This window comes from Zonotrichia albicollis, chromosome 11 (genome assembly GCF_047830755.1).
Source record: "Zonotrichia albicollis isolate bZonAlb1 chromosome 11, bZonAlb1.hap1, whole genome shotgun sequence".
In the NCBI taxonomy this organism is placed as follows: Eukaryota; Metazoa; Chordata; class Aves; order Passeriformes; family Passerellidae; genus Zonotrichia; species Zonotrichia albicollis.
Genome location: NC_133829.1, coordinates 11,729,940 through 11,749,913, shown reverse-complemented (window position 1 = coordinate 11,749,913; position 19,974 = coordinate 11,729,940). Strand labels below are relative to the sequence as shown.

Genomic DNA, 19,974 nt, shown 5'->3' with positions numbered 1-19,974 from the left:
CAATCCAAGAAAATCCTATTACCTATCCAATCAATGCAACTAAAAAATTTCCAATCCATATATAGTTGGGGATTGACCAGCTGAAATGCTGCTGGCCAACATTTTAAGGCTTAAACCATCGACCCATCTTACGAATGGAGGCTGCTAACATAGATTGGTTTTCTTTCAAGGGCTTTCTTTTAAGTATCTCCCCAATTCAGTAATTTTACATTTGGGCAAGAGTAAATTATTTTCTCTACCCTAGGCCTGAAATTTGCTGATCAGGAGTCGAACCAGGAGGTTTTATTTACAGGTCACTGAATTTGATCAGTATCTGGTCTTTAAAGGAAGAGATCAAAACATGCACCACACAGTAATCAAGTCCAGATGTTGTCTAGAAGACAAGCTCCAGTTCTAGCAGGAATTAATTAAGCAAAGTCTTACAAGCTGTGTTATAAGGAAACCAGATGAAAACAACAGCCCCTGTGGCTTTTTATTTTAAAAATGCCACAAACATTTTGTAACAACTAACCACATTTTGGCTACAAATAGTTTAGCAAAATAAAACTTGCTTTTGGGTGCCCCAGCTAATGATTTACTGGTACAACCTGCTGGCAGTAAGCCCCGTTTAGACAGAGTTGAAAAAATGCCAAACATCTACACTGCATTCACCACAGAGCCTTTGAAACAAACTGTCACTGGGTGTAGGAAAGCTGAGCCAGGAAATGCATTGTTTTGGGATCCACAGGATCCCAGCTCTCAAAGGCATCCCCCAGAGTGGAGTACATTTTTTTCTAGGGTAGTTGTCCCCTTTTATGTTATATCCTTAGGGTGTTTACTCTGCCACTGCACTTCTTTCAATAGGTCAAACGCATAAAAATAATATTAATCAAAAGGCTAGGTGGGCAAAATGTTATGCAAAGGTTCTGCCAGGGAAAAAATGAGAGCTTTGGAGCCTTACCCTACAATCTCAGATGTGCCAGCCTGGGAAATCCCACACATGGGAAATATGGTCAGTGCAGGTGGCCACAGTCATTTGATGTAAATGTATCACAGCAGGCATAGCCCATAAATGGGATCTCCTGCAGCCCAGACAGGGGATAGAGCTCAGATTCATGAGCTGTATTGAATACATTTGTCTTCTAATGTTGCAGTTTGGGAAGAATGAAAGATTATCTAGTACATCTGCATTTAATCTATTTACTGTGTATGGTTTTGTTGCTATGCCTTGTAAATACAGGTGACCTGCACCTTTTCTTAAACAGAAACTGATCATATTTCTGATTTCTTGACTGCAAATTCCATGCATGAAGTAAAAGGAAGGAAGAAACATGAAACCACAAAGAAGAGCTGAATATTGACTTCAGCCAAACCCTATACTCCTTGCAGAGGATTGTTACATTTTTAACAGAAAGGGATATGGAATGAATTTGTCATCAGATATAAAGCATGCAGATGGGAAAGTCAGCATGGGAGGATTAATTTTCTTTCATATCAACTTAATGAATACATTTTAAGGCGTGACAGGAAAATCTGAGTGAAAAATCTTGTATGAGTTTATCAAAAAGCAAACACCCTAATGTTAACTTTCCCTCTGTGTAGATAGCATACATTTCCCTTTCCCAGTATTTGTATAATTATGAGTGACTCATTCAAGCCCTGATCCTACAGACCAAGATTAAATCCCAAAAGAGGTTTTGATCTGTGTCAATAATTAAATCCACATTTCTGTCTCATGGCTGAATGAGACCCATTTGCAGGGAAGCTTCAACCCCACCACCAAACCAAGAAATTGCTCTTCAGCCTGAGCCACTAAGTTACAGGGCAGAAGTTTTCTAAGCAATTTGGTTCAGCTTGCCTGATGCTTCTGGGACTGAACAAACAAAATCACAGATGCAAACCTCGTTTTCTTTGCATGCTTCAAGGCAGGGAGGGAAAGGGAAAGGCTGCGGAATAAATGGATCTGATTATTTCCTATTTCTGTTGATCTGATAACATTTTAGATGTTTGGCACAAAAAGCTGTTAACTTATGGCTGGATATCCCATTTTACGAGAAGTCTGAGGCAAGGAGATTCCAAGCAGGTAACTGCAGCTTTGGAGGATTTTTCTACACTGCACATTATTGTGGATACAGGTGTTTTCCTTAGCAGCACTGGCAAAACACGCATGGTAACCCTTCAGCCCCTCATATTAGCCTGAGTGTTCTGCTCTAAGTCTTGCTACAGACACCTGAGGTGTTTGGCAGAGTTTGGTGTTTCCTACTTGTTCTTTTTTTCCGTAGGAAAATTCAACTCTAGTGCAGCATCTGCTTCTTAACAAGGCAATGTCTTCTTTTCCTGCCAATGTGGAATGAAACTTAAAGACATCCCAATCATTGGAACTGTTTTTCTGCTGCTTGTGACTCATCACTTAGTGCTCAGAACCAAGGACCTCTGTTCAACTAAATCACAACACCCAGTGAAAGCATCCTGATAAATTAATTTATGGACATGCTTAATTAAAAGGGGTTCACTCAAATAATATTGCATACAATACTCAGGGTTTTTTACAATTTTTAAAATTACATTTCAACCAACCTTACTATAGAATAATAGAACAAATATAAATTGACTTGCCAACACTAATTAACAAAAGAAAGGAAAAATATCAAAAATGGTCTCAGAGGACAGCACCCTCTACTCCAAAAGTGGCTCCCTGGGGTGACACATCTTGGTTCGGGTGAGGGCCAGCAGGTTTCTGCTGCAGGGCCTGTTTGGCTGGCTCGGTTTGCAGCAGGTGTTGAGAGGAGCAAACCGCGTTCTTCGGGATCAGCTGGCGACACGTGTGCCCGGAGCTGAGCGGGTACCGCGGGCAGGGCTGTGCCCGGGGCAGGGAGCGCGGGCAGGGCTGTGCTCGGGGCTGTGCCGGGGCAGGGCTGTGCCGGGGCAGGGGCGGTGGCCGCGGCTGGCAGAGCGCCCAAGGCACAGTAAGCGCTCTGTTGTCGTGAGCCACACGGGTGACAGAAGGCTCAAGCTGCACCGTGCCAAGGCACAGGCGACAGGGACTGTGTGGGTTAGGCGGGACCTCACCTGCAGGCTTGGGGCGGACAGAAGCAGGGAGGGCTGCGGGGGGCCGGGGAAGGGCGGGCGGCCTGACCGGGGCGGGAGGGCCGCTGCTGCGGGAGCTGCCGCTGCGGGAGCCGCCGCTGCTGCTGCCGGTGCGGTGCCGGTGCCGGTGCCCGCGGCGGGCGCTGCGGCCGCCGGACTACGAGTCCCAGCGTGCCCGGCAGGGCCGGGGCCGCGCTGCGCAGCCGCCGCGCCGGGCACCCACCTGCAGCCGCCGGGCTCGGGGCGCGGAGGGGCGCGCAGGCGGCGGCGGCGCCGGTCGGGCGCGGAGCGGCGCGCAGGCGGCGGGCGGCGGCCAGGCCCGGCCCCGCGGCGGGGTAAGGCGGCGGCCGGCGGGGCGGGACGCGGGGCAGCATCGCCCTCGGGGCTCCGCGCACTGCGCTGCGGGGCGCGGCGGGCGCGGCGGGGGCGGCGGAGCATCCCCGGCGCGGGGCGCGGATGCGGGGCGGCCCCGATCCCACCCAGCCGCGCCCCGGGACCGCCGCGGGAGCCGTGCGGGACACGGCGGGCTCGGCCCCGCCACGCCCGGGCTCGGCGGAGAACGCAGCTTTGACAAGCGAGTGCGCCTGGTTACTGCGGAGCGCTCGCATCCTTCGGGTCACGCGTGGGAGGACAGAAATTAGATGGGCAGTTTAATAAAATACCACAAGAAGGTGTTTGTGTGGATGGTGATGGGCGGCCCCACCTTGGAGATCTCCTGCCTTTTGTATGTCACGGATACGGCAGGACCGGCGGAGGGTGGTTTGCTCCGCCGGGCAGCGGGTCAGAACAAACGAACCAACGCCAGGGTCAGGAAGAGATCGCTGATTTAGAAAATTTAAGAACGTTTCCAAGGTCCTGAGGAGCAAAGTGTACCCTCAAAACGTGCACACTGGCATTAGAGATCGCATACTCTCATCTTCTAATTAAAAATAATCAGGGTGCCCTAGTTCAAGGGGATTTGCTGTGGTGGAAACTTTAGGGGAATTTCTTCTGCCAGAGTAAAAATCCACAGTTAATAATGAGAAGCATGTAAAGATAACTGGGAACTATAAACACCAAAAAGTAAATGACAACTGGTTAGATTAACATAAGCATCCTGAGCTTAGCAGTGACATAAACTTCTGAAAAAATTCTATCATTATTACTAATGAGACAAATACAGAAATTCATCAATATCAAATATAAATTTTAAAATAATTGGAAGAAGTAATTATATTTTTTTACCATGAATGATACAATGTGTAGGTCTATGCTTCTGAAAGTGTTTAGTAGAGGATATCTTCATCAAGTTATTGAGCTGCTTATTTGTGGTAAATAGGTTCAGTCTTTCAAGTTCTTATATGAAAGATTTACTTTAACTGATTATTCTCAGAACTGATTATTCTTTGAACTTCCTCTGTTCTGCCCTTCCCTCTTTGAAAGAGGAACAAATAATGGCAAAGAAACACCTGGGATCAGCTGGCCTGGTACTGTAGGCATCTCATCCTCTAATTCTTTGTGAGGGATGCAGTTATAGAAAACTGAACTCACACTCAGGGGTGCGCAGTGGTGCACCCAGTGGTATATTCAGTGGTGTCTCACTGAATTACGCTGACAATATCTCAGTCTTTCCATGTTATTCTGCACTCATTTGCTGTCTAACAGCCTGCCTGCCTTTGTGCTGGTGCTCTACACTGTGCACATCTTAACTGCTTTCCACTATGGATATATTTAAATTTTTACTACTGGGTAAGAAAAATGAAGACTTATGTGACTCATTTTAGTGACTTCACCAACCTAAACTCCTAATGTGTCTTTCTCCCCATTTATCCAGCTTGGTTGTATGTCTGAGTTAGCCAGTAGTCTCTCTTATCTTGATAATCTAAATAATTTTGTTCAAAGTAGTGTGCTTTGCTCTCTTTGCATACCTTTTCTTCCTTTCTCAAATTAACATTATTTCCAGTATTTTACAACTTCTGGCAAGCAATGTTCATGCATTTCTGCTGTTACTAATCTGTTTTAGGGGGGTTTTGGTAGCATCCCTATATTATTGGACCTCCTAGTTTGATGGCTCTCTGTAATTGAGTGTCCTTTTGACTGGGGCTGACGTGGCTGTGCAGGGTTTTGCATCCTGTAGCCACAGGTATTTGTACATGGTGGGTTCATAGTGGGGTGAATGCCTGTGTTCTATTTACTGACCACAGCAGACTAGTGTAGTGGTGGCTTCTGTTTAACAAAAGGGTTTGCTCATCCTTATTTGGTGCCCCAGAAATCTGTAAACTTCGTTTTTAAATCCTTCATTCAAAGAGCAGCTGGGACTGAGTGTCCAGCTGCTATGCTAAAACAGGGAAATCTGAGAACAGTGGTGACAAAAAGGTAGCACTTGGTTTGTTATCTGTTGGCAGCACAGGTGGAACAATGCTGCAGTTTATGTTACCCAGTGTCCTTTTTTCCTATTGATGTTTCCAACATGTGGGAAACAAACACTGCTGTTGTTGTTTCCAAGGTTGTTTTGATGTATTTCATTGTAAAAATAAAAAGTCAATTTCCAGGTAATTCCTTCTCCTGTTTGTTGTTTCAGCTGTCATCCTGCATGGTTTCTGGCTTTGGTTTACAGATAAAATGCAAAAAATGTTGGTAGTGATGATGTCTCTGTGCGTTGTAAGGAGAAAAAGCAGCTTAGGAAAGATGCAAAAAGAGGTTGATTTAGAGGGCACCTAGCAGTGGTCATTATTCAGGATCTCAGTTCTGCAGTCATTAGTACATGCTCTTACCCAGCCTTTGGGTGTCTCTGCTGTGTTTTCACTTGGCCTATGTTATTAATTTAAAAGATCCACTTAAATGTACAAGATGTCCATGGAAGAAGGGACCCATAGCCAAAGGAAAAGCTGAACAATGTTTGACAGTTGGAAGATGGTTCCATTCCTTATCTTGCCACAGACTTCCCATTTGACCTTGCACAAGGCATTTCTTTTTCCTGACAGGGCAGTGGAGAGGCTCTCGCGTGGCTGATGGCGTTTAGGGCGCCGCAGCAGCTGGTTCCATGTAGATGTGACCAGTCAAGGAGGATCCAGAACCTGGCCTTGGGCTTTCCAAGTGTGCTTTCCAAGACCTGTGCAAATCTGCAAGTCTTTCTCCCCCAGTGTGTGCTCTGCTGTGCATTCACGGTAGATTTGCTGATTCAAGGACTGCATTTCTTCACACAACACAAAACTGGGATCTGAGCTGGGTGAAGACACCTCCTTGTGAGCATCCCAGCTGTTTCTGGAATGTGAATGATCCATGTTCCCTGGAGACCACAGAACCGTGGGCTGCCGTGTCACAGAGGGGACATGTCAGCTCTGGGGCAGTGCTGACCAGGGGTGCAGATCTTTACCTGTCCCAGGTAAATCAGCACCTGGCTGCTGCAAACCTGCAGAGTCTGCTCGTTATTGAAGGGGGTTAACATATCATTGGTGCCCCCCAGAATAAAGAGGCCCTTTCCTTCTCCTTGCAATCTAATCCAAGGGAGCATCAGTCAGGCACCCTGGTAGAGCCAGGGCGTTCCTGTCACGTCACAGTGAGCACACAGATGACAAATTGAGGGTGGAGCTGGCTCTTCATCTCTCTTGCTTGTATAAAAAGACTCTGCCCTCCAGGACTCCCAGCCTGCACTTCACACCGCCCTCAGTTTCAGACAGTGACTGGTATGTCTTTATCTTAGAGGAGCTAATTAACATTGCACAGATTTTCAAACCATCATTAAGTTCCATAAACGGAAGAACCTTCCAGTGCTACAAAGTTACCAGCAGCAGTGAGCAGAAAGATTGTTTCATTAGTTTGTAACTAAACTTTACCCCTCTAGAAACAATGGGGAGTGTTCATTGCAAGAGACAGGACAGACAAACAGGTCTCTGGTGTTTTCCTGTGCTTTATGCATCACTGAAATGTCAGACCACCATAAACAATCCCACCAATGTCTGCAAGCTTAGGTTTGTTCTGTCATCCTCTTCTTGGAGGCAGGAATTGAGTGATTTAAAGGTTGGATTTTCTAAGTAAGACTTAAATCATCATATGGTCCCTTATAATTAGTCATCATATGTTTGTCTGGAAACAGTTCTAATGGTTATGATCTAAAAATATCATGATACCCAGAAACAAGCTATAAATTCATCAGGCATTGTAAAGAAATACTTCCTTTCCAGGACTCAATTTCATGTTTTGAGTGGTTATGAGTAATACCACTAATGTTATTTTAGAAACAATCAGAAATTGGTCATTATGTAACATTCTGCTTCAGTGGGAGAAGCGTCAATGTTTCATCTTTCTTTAATCACCAGGGAAAAATCTTTCATGTTACCTCAATCAGAAGGAGTACATCCCTTTATGTCTTCTATAAATAACAGTGCTTTCATATGGATAATTTTGCAATATATGTGGTGGTTATTTTTTTGCAAAGGACATGACTGAAGTCCCATTACAATGAATTAATGTCTCACATTTTATTTGCATGGAAGTTATCAATCCCCATTTAAGCAGCCAACTGTGATGTAAACTATAGAGTAGCATAAACATTACCAAGGTTCAGAATGCCACATCCAATTATCAAGTGGAGTTTTTCATCACTGAATGATTATCCTAAAATTTCAGGACTAGTCTAATATTAGGACAACATAATTGTTAATTATTCACTCCTCTCTGTATAGGACTGAACCAGTTGCTGGGAACAGAGCATGAAGTAACCCCTCATTAGCTCAGGAGAAAAGCAGCCTTTTAAATATAGGGATTTTAAATTCAGGGATTTTGAGGGATTCTTTGCTGCAGCAGGACAAAGGATGGCAGCTGGGCTGGGCACAGAAGAGGTTTGGCCCCACTCTGACTGTCCCAGAGCCAGCCCTGAGGCAGCTGGGCTCTCCCCTCTGCCAGCCCCAGAGACACACCCTGAAGAACCCAATTCTGCAAGTCCTCTAACAGGTGATTTGCTCTGATCCACCAAGTGATCATGTCATGTCATGAATGTAAAAGGCTTAGAAAAGGTGACTGGACTGGAGCACTTCAGTACTCCTTATGTTCTGAAGTATTGTTTGGGAAACAGACAGAAAAGCTGGGTAATTCTAGAAGAGGAAAGAGAGGAAGAGTACTTTTCTACCGATCTCTCTTCCATTTTGTACCTATGTGAATTTCTTTGACATGTCTGCTGTGTCTGCATCAGGACCTGTAGCCAATTCTATTCACATCCTGCACACACAAACCCCGGTTCTGCAATGCTGTGTTCTGCCACACTTGTGTTCTGTGCTGGCCCTAATGCATTCCTTCTAACTTTTCTGAGATTCATGAACCTCCTACTGCAAAACATCATCTCCCAGCATACATCCCCCATATGTTCATGGTTAGAAAGTACATTGGTGCATTTGTCTTGCCTTTTAAGTATAAAAATTAAAAAGGAACCTTATTTATATGTCAGACAATGGAGTATTTCTGATGTTCCCTGCCTGGCACTGGGTTCAGTGTGCTGCTGGGGGCACTCCCTTGCCTGGGCAGCATGGGACAATCATCCTCCTTCTACTGAGCATCTGCTTGTGTTGCACAAATACGGCTCCTAATCATAATGGCCCCAATCCTATTTATTTGGTCCAGTATCAATTTAATTTGGGATTAATTCCACCTGGTTTTTATTTTCATGTTTAGCTACATGAGTCTATTTAAAGAAAGGGAAGATTTTCCCCCCACATTTACAGGTCAGTTTTACAACTGTTTTTCAAAACACAAATAACCACCACTGTGGATACAGAAATAGTTTAAAATAGGTCATGCCTCAGGATTTTCTTTCTAAAGATCAGTTGCTGTGATTTGCAAAAATGAGAGCAATTTTTCAAGCCTGATTATGAAAAAATACCTTTTTTTCCCAATAAAAATGCAAAGAACTCTATTAATAGATTATTTCCCATTCATCACATCTCTCTATACTTCATAATGCACATTGTCATGCAGCTTCATTCTTAGCTTATATACACTATCAAACCTGGAAATTCACATCCTCAGTATCACAGTTTTCTCCTCTCTGCAGGGCCCCAGAGACAGGTGTTTCTCTAAGTGTGTAGTCTATGTTTTGGATAGCAGGAGTGACCTGAAGTGCATTTGTAGCTGCTGGGCCATAGGAGATTCTACAGTTCAGGTTGTTCCAACACTTCCTAAGGGATCCAAGCAGACACAAGGGGGACCCCTGTGGCATTCAGCTCAATTCAGCAGAGGAGTGATTCACTCTCTGAAAGAAACATCCATATCAGCAGTAGAAGATTACAACAGTGTTATGGTATCAGCAGAAACCACAGCTTGGCTCCTCTGCAAAGCCCTTTCAGAAGTGTATAAGCATAACAAAAAAGTGCTTATGAACATGGCAAGGTGCAGAGGGGCTGTATCACAGCAGGGGTTAACTGCGCTGAGCAGTAATGATTTTATGTAGGCTGACTAATGACACCCTTTTTTTCTTTGAAAACATGTTTGGAATGCTGATGTTGCCAGGAATAGGTGAAAAGCTGCCCCAAATTCCACTGTATGTATTTCTTTCTTTAGAAGGAATCAGGAATACAGCAAGAGGTTCTTTGAAGCTCACTGTGGAACCTCCGTGCTCCACAAGGGTTTAAAAGGAGCACATGGGTGGCAGAAATGCCTCTTCCAGTTCTGCCCCATCCAGAATGAGCACAGGTCTCACCTGTTGGGCTTTGCTGTTTAACAGTGGGGCTTGGGCCCAGGAGAAACTGAGATGCTCCATCCTGAAACTCAGGGGAGAAAAACAAACAGGATGTGTGCTCCCCCATTCCTTCATCTCTTTCACGCTTCCCAGTAAGTTTGAAGGGAAACTGCACGGTGTTATCCATGCTCCCTCATCCTGCTTCCCCCAGTGTCCCTAGTGCAGTGTGACATTCGGGAGTGGGTTGTCTCTAGACTGGACATCTCCCTTGTGCTGTGTGACACCTGATCTGTTTTATATGCTCAAAATAGCAGCAGCAGGGAGCTCTGGGTTAGAACTGCTTTTGTAACTAATGGAAGCTTTCATACAGTAATCACAACAAAGCAAATCCAGTGGATGGAGTGTGCAAGAAGTAAATAGTTGTGTACACTCAGGCCACAGTAAGGAGCTGCACAGACAGCATGTGGCTCTGTTTACATACACAATATTAACAGTATCAAATCCAATTAGGGAGGTGGAGATCCTTATCATCACATTAGACAGCAGTTTCCAGTGTGTGAATCAAGAGTTCAGCATTTCCTTCCCGGTCTGACTGATGCTGAATTGTTGGATTTATCTTCCTTGATTTGTGGTTCTGTGACTCTGGTGAAAGGTCAACAGAGAGCATAAACCTGGGCTGTGAGCAATGGGTGTTCCTGTGTGAGTGAAAGAGTGAAAGCTCCAGAAAAGCTTTACTGCTTTCATGCATTGTGGGCAAAGAAATTCCCTTAGCAGTGTCTTCTGCTTTTGTTCAGTCACAAAAGAGTAGGATTCTCTTGTGAAAAGGAAAATTTTAAGGGAATTTTTTGTTGCAAATGTGTGCAGGCAAGAAAAGCACTCAGATTCCAGGCTCTTCCCTGCACTATCAGTCTCATAAGGGTTATTCAACACAGTGCTTCATACCATCACAGAAGTTAGGCTGGAACATCTGAGTTTAAATTTCTCTTTGGGGTATCCCTGCTGGACATGGTCAGACACCCTCTCTTCTTACTTAAAAGTTAAAATAGTGAGAGTTTTCACCTGTTCAGAGTGTCTCCTGGCACATCTTCCCTTTATGGCTGAGCAATTGGGCAGTTCACAAAGAATTTGGGGTGCACACAATCATGGGTTCAGCTTTGCAGACCTCACAGAAGCCCTCAGCCCCATGGCCCTGCTGATCCCAGTGCCACAATTGCTGGCTGCAGCCCTGCAGGGCTGCACCTCTGAGGGAGAGATCCTGCTTCCAGCTGGCCTGCTGACCCTCAGCCAGGGAAACTGCCCTGCACTCTTACAAGTTGCTTTTCCTACGATATTTAATTACCTTACCCTTGGGATTACATTTCTGTCTTTTCCAGGGATGTGATTAAACTCTAATAAAATAACCATTTTACTTAAATAGTTTTAAAAAGCTGTAATCCCCTAAAAGAAATTTTTTAGCTCAGTTAATGACTGCTAGCTGAAATGCTATGTTTGTAATGAGTTTATCCAAAGGAACTTAGAGAAGGCACCTGATGCCCTAGGGCAGAATGTTGTATTGCAGCTCCATTTGGTTTTACAGTTTAAACAAATTATAATTTTTAAATAAAGTGCTTTCATTATTTAACAAGTAATTTTGATAAAAAAATTGCTTGGATTTAACACATATTGAACTAGTGTTCTTAATCACAAAGTACACAAAAAGATTGGCTCTTTTGTATTGTTTTTGGTCAAAATATCCCCCACACTCATTGCATATAAGGAAATTTTGATATTATAACAAAATTTCACAACAGTTGTAACTTTGTTAAACATCAGATGCTGACTATCTCCCCAAAACAAACTCTCAATTTAAAGAATGCTTGAATTCTATCCTGACATTTGGAATGGCTTGATGATGATGTCATGCTAGGAAAACAGCAGCCACAAACAGAGCAGGAATAAGAAAAAAAAGAAAGTGTATAGGCAAAATAATGATTCTTCTTGGAATAGTATATTCAAGTTTCCAGTCAAGGCTTAATGTGCCTTGCAGTAGTCACAGAATTCCAGGTATTTCAAATTTGTAAGTCCACTGATTATTCCCTTCTCTTTCAATAGGTTGCTGATTTCTAGTCTTTTTGATAAATATAAAAATGAAATACGTTTTAATATTTAGCACTTACATAGTGAAACTCCTAAGTAAATGAAATATTTTCGTTTGGACTTGGAATAAAAGTGAAACAAAAATCAGGCTTCCAGCTCATATGACAAGCAACAGCACCCACATGGATTTTATCAGCTTATGACAACTAAAAACCTGGCCAGAGGAAATTAGGGTTGGGGTTGGTATATAAATCAGTGGTAGTTGCCAGTTGGTTTCCATATCAACCATAACTCTGAAATTTGTGAGTGCAGCTGCCCAGCTAACTGTGTCATTGGGAGAGTGCTGCTGAGGGAGCTGGGCACATCTGGGAGGGCCTGGAGCACACTGAGAGCCCCACTTAATGCTGCTTCTCATCATAAGTTAGTTCTCTTTCACTCTGTCCCTTTACAGGCTGATTCTGGTTCTGGAATTTGCTCTGGACAAGAAAAAAAAAGAGCAAGTAAAGACAGAGAGTCCTTTGTCATATTGTCATATGACAGATATGATGACAATGACTGTTGTGGACATGCAAATGGGATCTTCTTGTTCCCAGTCAGTTGGGATCATCTAGCAAGGAATCATGTTCAAATTTTAAAAAGAAAAGAGTTTGTGAAATACTAACTTCATATTTTTTTCATGTTTTTTCAAGTTTTGAACTTCTGCAGGTCTCCCATTTAACAGACTGAAGTACAGATATTGTTTTGAGCTGTAACTAGCATCTCCTCACTCCAAGAATTTTGATTAGAAGTGCTATCATTTGTATCTGAAGTAAGACTAACTACCAGTGTACCTGACAGATGCTTAGAATGTGCCAAAAAGTCAGCCAGGATGATGTGGGTTAGCTTTCAGCCACCAGCAAAGCTGGGATTAGATAGAATACCTCAAGGCATAACATTTTGGTTTTTGTTTGTCAGTGTTGGACTGTTTGTGCCTCTACCACTTTCCTTTGCTTCTGGCCAAAAGAGCAAACAGATACTGTTTCCAAGCAAATGAAATAAACCAGCTATATTTCTATGAAAAAGGAGGAGTTGCTAATATTTTCCTTATCTGTGTCTCAGAGCTGCTGCTTGCTCTGCCCCAGGACACTGAACCCGTCCTGGCTGTTCCCATCCCACACTCCTGTGCTGTGCCAGGACACGCTGCTGCTTTGTTTGCTTTAACAAGTGTCACTGTGACCCTCAGCTTTCCAGGGCTCTCAGCTCAATGGAGATGCCCACAATGGTTTATTGTTAGCAGGGAGTGTGGCTGGAGGAGCTGGGCACCCCTGGATGGTTGGAATCCTGAGCTGCAGCAGAGCAGCACAGCAGGAGCCATGTCGCTGCCCTTCCGAAAGGAGCTGGAGAAGTACAAGAACATCAACGAGGATGAAATACTCAGCAGGCTCTCAGAGGATGAACTGAAGCAGCTAGAACATGTCCTTGATGACCTTGATCCTGAGGTGAGTGATGAGAATTGCAGCACTGCCTGTTAGAAATGCCACACACTGCAGGATTTTTAATTTCTATTCTGTGACAGTGTGCTCTAAAGTATGAGCAGCTCAGCTGCAGACATTTTGGTTGTATTCCTGCTGTGATGTGCTACTTTTGTAAAAATCACTGTGCTCTTGGTCTATTTAGACATGAGCTTGTCTGCAATCTAAATTTTTAGTCATGTTGGCACACTGCAACAAAATGAGAAGCTTTTTATGGCTGCTATTTCTGAGCACAGCAATAAACAAACATAACCTGTGTTTATGGAGATCAGCTCTTTTGAACTTCTGAAATCTGTTGACTGTGTCGTTCAGCACATATATTTTTAGATGAAGAGAATATGTTTGGGTATGATCAAGAAAAACAGGATTCAGCTACACAACTGTCATTTTCCAGAGAGTAAGAATAATTGGGATTCTATCTATCTATCTATCTATCTATCTATCTATCTATCTATCTATCTATCTATCCAAACCCCCAATTTTTATTTATATATATATATAAAATTATTATATTTATATAATAATTGAGAAATTGTCACAAAGAATTTAAAGATCTCTGGTCTGGTCTGAGAACCACTTGATCGTACAATAGCAAGGTTACAGTCACAAGTGTGCAGGGAATTGTGACTGCACCTACTCAAAAATATTCAAACTGATGTAGAAGCTTGAAAACTGGTAGGTAAAATGTTCTGTCTGGAGGCAAAATGAATTTGGAGAAACACAACAGAATTATAGCTGCTAATTTTATAGCACCAGTTTGTCTGGAAATTAATGGGAACTTTAGTGTTCTCTCCCACCATGTTGCCACTTCCCACACTACTACCACTTCTACATTTTCTGGTATTTTCAAGTATCTGGCATCTCAAATGGAGACACAGAAAACCATTAAAGAAGCACCACCAACCAACACAGTAAATCAGGCCATGGTGCATTTGTATTTATGCTACATGAGTGCAGTGAATTTGGAGCACTCTGGGCACATTTGTGCATGCACAGGTGAAATAACTGCTGACTTGAGTTGTTCACTGGATGTGCTCAGAATTCCCTGCGCATTTGCCATGGATCAGATTTCCTGTGCATGTTCTGGCCAGTGAGGAAATGTTCCTGAGGTACTCTGGGGCACCTTCAGCACGTTGGCATTGCTGCATGTGCACTGCAAGGTCCACCTACCTGTATTGCTCCTTGGGATTTGCTGGACTGAACTGTGGGGCCTTGTGCATATTCCCATGTTACAGGATGCAGGGGAAATCACAGGATCCCACAGCTACATCTTGAAAGTGGGAATTATCTGCTTGCTTCCTCATACTCTGAATAGCTGAGGTCTACCTCATTCACCAGTCTCTTTAGTGCATGCCATTCATTTCTGAAGTCTGAGAGACATCTGCTTTAGAATGAAAGGAATTTTGTTTTCAGTGAGAGAAAAATGGAAAAAGAGTAAAGGAAATTTACAGAAAACACAGCCTGGTTTATCTACCTGAACTGCAAACTGTGGTTATAATGACCTTACTTAGTTCTTCAGTGCTCTGACTGTGGATATGGTTAATACCAATATTAGTGGGTGTGGTTGCATTTGCAGGGGTCCCAGGACTAGGGAAGAGATGAGAATCTTGACTCCATGTTTCAGAAATCTGATTTATTAGTTTATGATATATATTGTATTAAAAGAAGATGATACATTAAAACTGTACTAAAAGAATAGAATAAAATATTTCATCAGAAGGCTAGCAAGGAATAGAAAGGAATTGAATTATAATAAAATCTTGTAACTAACCAGAGAGTCTGAAACAGCTGGACTGTGATTGGATATCAATTAAAAACAACTATATGAGACCAATCAAAGATGCTCCTGTTGCATTCCACAGCAGCAAATAATTATTGTTTACATTTCGTTTCTGAGGCCTCTCAGCTTCTCAGGAGAAAAAATCCTAATGAAAGGACTTTTCATAAAATATGTCTGTGACAAGTGGGTAGTAAGTCAAGAACACTGAATGATGTGCTGGATTTCATGATTACGTTTGGGTCACGTGTGTTACTGCTGTCACCCAAGAGCATTATGCAAAGCATGATTTCACTTGTGAACCCCTGAGATGAGGTGTGGAGCAGAGTGTGCAGCTGCCTGTGTCCTTTCCCTGCCCTGTCTCTCACAGAATGCCCTGCTCCCAGCGGGATTCCGGCAGAAGGACCAGACCACCAAAGCCGCCACGGGCCCCTTCGACAGAGAGCGCCTGCTCTCCTACCTGGAGAAACAAGCCTTGGAGCACAAGGACAGAGAGGACTTCGTGCCCTTCACGGGGGAAAAGAAAGGTACTGGCCATGCTTTGGGCAGCAGACAGACAAACAGAGTCCCTGCTGTCTGCTCTGTGCAGTGTGCTGGGTACACCAGAGCTGGGGCTCTGCAGTGCAGGGCGAGGCTGCATTCAGAGCTGGAGCTGCTGCAGCAGAAGGGGAAGGGCTGGTTCAGCTGCTCCAGTGTCTGCCTCACTGCTCTGCAGTCCCAGTGGCCTGTCCCAGTGGCAGCTCCATGGCCTGTCCCAGTGGCAACTCCATGGCCTGTCCCAGTGGCAGCTCCATGGCCTGTCCCAGTGGCAGATCCATGGCCTGTCCTAGTGGCAGATCCATGGTCTGTGCTGGGTTAATGCCCAGATTAACTGGGTTTACAGCACCAGGAGCACCAGTGCAGCCAAGGGCTCGGGCAGCAGCTCCCTGCTCAGCCAGTGCCTCTGGGTGCACTCAAGCACAAAGGTGCCCTCACCAGCCCCACAGGGACTGCTCCCTGTTAAGCATTAGGCCATGCAGGGGTGTTGAGTGGGGGAGGCATTCAGGAGCAAACACATAAATGCCTTTCTGAGTGAGTCTTGCCTACAGCTGCTGTACGTAACAGCTCAGGGAATGCAGTTACAAAAAATAAGTATTTTTCCACTTGTTTACTATCACATCTGGCAATGCTATTCATGCAGACACTTTCCCTGCTACCCTTGTCCTACAGCTACAGGAAAAAAAAAGGGGAAAACCAGGAAAACCTAATTCTAATAATTTAAACACTGGTAAGATAACCTCAGGGCAGGAACAGTCATAATTTAAACAAACAATATTCCTTTAGTACCACTAACTCCTTTTCCCTGTTTATAAAAAGGGGACAAAAATGCTGGCCTCAGGCAACCCCTTCATTCAAGAAGGAACTTCCTATGTCTGGGTCCATTTCTGGCTATGTAATGCATTTGCCATTATTTCAATGGGATCTGCTTAAGGGAAAGCAAATACTTCAAGAAACTCAAGGGCAGTATTTTTTTAATTATGTACAATTACCAAAGATGTAAAATGTTATTTATACAACATTTCATAGGCCAGGAGTTGTTACTATCATTACATTGTGTTCTCAGTCTTTGAAACAATGATTTCAGACAAATGAGACATTTTCCAGCTAGATCTGATCAATGTGTCATTTTTCCATGCAGCATTTTCTTTAACCTACTTTTTGCCCCATCAAAATGCCCACACACTGCTCTTCAGAGGGCTGATGGTGAGCCCCTGACATGCAGTGAGAGGGCAGGACTGCCAGTAGCAGGAGAGGTCAAGCACACACTGTGCAGGAAGGAAAGCACTTTACTGCAGTATGGATTTGTTACCAATTGTTTTCAGTCTCCTACCCATGCTGGGTCAGAGCACTACAAGTCACTGCTTGCAGGCCTCCAGGTATTTATACCAACACCTCCAGTCATGTCTCACTTTACTGATATTTACAGATTTAAGGTTAAAATTTTGCAGTTTTCACTGTATTATATCTGAGATCTCCAGATAAGGCTGAAACATCAGTGCACAAACCCCAGCAGTGTATGGAATGGTACATACCCATAGGACTGGCCCTTGATCTGTACAAAATGAGTCCCTGCATTGTCCCTGACAGAGGTACTGTATGCACTGGGCTGTTTATTCCATTTCAGCTTTCTTTTGATGGAGCTGGAGCAACATTATTCCTACATTTGCTTCCAGATGCCCTTAAAGTGCTTATGAGTTCTGCTTATTAATTCCTGGTGTCTCTGGTGTGGAAATGCCACTGCTTTGCAAACACAACCAACCACACATTTCACTTCCCCCTGAGCACAGAGTGAATGCAGCCCTCCTAGCGTTTAAAGCTGTTCTTAATTTGGCTTTTGATTCACTGTGTTCATTTACTTCAAAATTACAATTTCAAGAATTATTACAATTATAAGGTAATGACAGCATTTTAGGCTACAGGAATTATTCCCTTAATTTCCTCTTTGTACAATACAAATTCATGACAAAATCCTTAGTATCAGCTTTAGCAGATTAAGTCTAATGAAAACAAGCATGTGTTCTGTGATTTCTGCAGTCATTTTACAATTATAATCTAAACACACAGAATTATACTACATTTTCTTTGAAGTCAGAGGCCAAATGCTATGAAAATACCCTTTGTTTCTTTGTTGGTTAGAAATAACAGAATTAATCTGAGATCTGATGAGGTCCAGTACCTTGACAATTGAGTGCACAGTGTCATTTTTGTGCTGCTTTAAGGGAACTGACTTTGAGAACAAAGTTGTTTATTTTGAGCTTGGCATATCCTGAATTGGTACTGGAGTGTGAGTCCAGCTGCCCCTCTGTGGCTTGGCAGGAGGTGTCCTACAGAAACACCTCCAATGCAGCAAACTTGCAGCAATGCAGCAGCTGAGCCTTATAAAACATATAGCTGCAATCTCCATCTGCCAGATGCACTGAAATCCTCCCATGGGTTCTATGATAAACCTGCTAATTTGCTGCTAATTGGTAAAACGTGATGGATGTTCTACAAAGTCCATGTGTGGCTATTCCTGGATCTTAGAATCTATGCTTGTAACTGCAGTGTGACTCATTTTGACACTCTCAATTGAAAAAAAACCAAAACAGGATGGCTGTATTAAAATAGAAATTACTTTTTTTTTTTTTACACTTATAAGAAGATATTTCTGCAAGGGAACAAAGCAATCCTGAAAGACATTTTCAAATCTGATGCCACATGCTAGATGCTCTAATTGGAGAATAATTAGTATTCTTCCAAAGCTCAGTAATTAGTTCAGGAAAAATAATTTAAATTTCTAAAATGTGTCCTCAGAAGAATTCTAAAGAAGGATATCTCTTGAGGAAAATCTTATTTCTCATCTTCTGCACGTTGATGGTCTCTAAGATGTATTTGCAGATTGGTAAATATTTATATGATTATATTATATAGATTTCTGTTAAATTATTTCTTTACACTCGAAATGCACTGTAATGTAGCCATTCTGTAAATAATTCCAAATTAATTTGATGCTATTTCTGCTAGTTAAAAATTAAATTCTCAAGCAGCTCTAAAATGCATCCAGTTGTGTATATTTGGGAGGAATTGATGCCAATTTGCCATTTGGTATTTATGACCTAAGAATATTTGTGTGTCAGTAGGATTAGAGTATGTCAAGTGTTGTTTGAACTTCTGTCAGTGTTTTGTACTATGATATTTGTCTGCCGCTGGGAAAGCATTTACTTTTTCAAATTTAGGAAGTGGGATGCTTCTGCTAAATGCAAAGTGACATTTCTTACAGTTCTTACAGTTATCATACAAAGCTAAAACTTGGAAATTCACTGATGAGCTGAAAATGAGCTTAAAATATCCTCCTTCCAGACCAGCATGTGGTACATGATGATTTTTTATCTACTGTTATTTTTTATCTACTGTGATGATTTTTTATCTACTCTCTTTTTTTGTTTTTAATATTTTATTAGAGAGTTCTTGACCCAGAAGCAATACCAAGCAGCTGCTGAAGGACAAAAACTCAGTTGCCTATGTTGGTCTCTGAATGTTGAGCAACCATAAGGTTTTAATTGTCCTAGAAACAAGCTAAACCAAATTCCAGAGCTGACAGGGATATGCAGAATGGTTAAAGCACAGGAAATGTTAAATATGAGCCCCAGACAAGGGGGGGTTGATTGTGCAGGGAGTTGCCTTGTTTTTGATTGTAATTGTGGTTTCAAGAGGTTGGAGAGGTTTGGCAAAAACAATCAAATGTATGGAATGCATTAGGGTTTTGGGCCTCTGCCATATTGCAGCTTGGTGATGTACTTCATTAATTGCTGTACAAAAAGGATTTAAGCCTGCATGGGAGGGATCTCACATTTCAGTGGAGACCCAAGGTTTGCCCAAACCAGGGCTGGAATGATCACAGGCTCACACCCTAAGCTGGCCACTGAGAAATGTTTTCAGGCTGCTTTACCCACATCCTCCCTAATGCAAGTCAGGGCTGGGCACTTCATTTGAATGCCCATGGTGTGGTTTGACATGATCTGGTGGCTTTCAGGAGCTCTTGTGCAACACAGATGTGTGTCAGTAATGAGCAGTGTAGGCAGAGTAAGGGCTGATAACTGGGCCATGGTGATGGGCAGTTTGTAAGTGTTTATTTTGCGTATTTTGGATTTGTTCCTACTCAGGACAGATGTTCTAGAAATCCTTACATAGAACCTGATGGTCTGTGGAAGTTACTTAGGGTTGTACTTAAGTCCAGGTGACTCACTTGACACATATAGCTGGGACAGGTGGCTATCAGACTTCCATCACTGAAGTATCATTTTCAAGTTCATGAATGACCAAGGAATATAAAGAAAATGTAGGGAACATGAGGGGCAGTGCAGACACAAAGTATT

The 19,974-nt window shown here is 43.0% G+C and overlaps 1 protein-coding gene across 4 annotated transcripts in view; it reads left to right on the top strand.

Annotated features, from left to right (window-relative positions):
• Positions 1–2,693: 2,693 nt before the first annotated feature.
• Positions 2,694–19,974, top strand: part of LOC102063883 (tropomodulin-2) — a 35,091-nt gene continuing 17,810 nt past the window's right edge. Inside the window, exons 1-3 of one of the 4 annotated variants that reach the window (XM_074549354.1) lie at positions 2,694–2,821; positions 13,065–13,269; positions 15,450–15,606. In XM_074549354.1, coding sequence (XP_074405455.1) covers positions 13,144–13,269; positions 15,450–15,606 — 283 coding nt within the window. In that variant the 5' untranslated portion in view covers positions 2,694–2,821; positions 13,065–13,143. Of the gene's footprint in view, positions 2,822–3,244; positions 3,402–13,064; positions 13,270–15,449; positions 15,607–19,974 lie in introns of those variants that run through there. The other 3 variants (XM_074549355.1, XM_005483344.4, XM_074549356.1) reach the window with 3 other exon arrangements.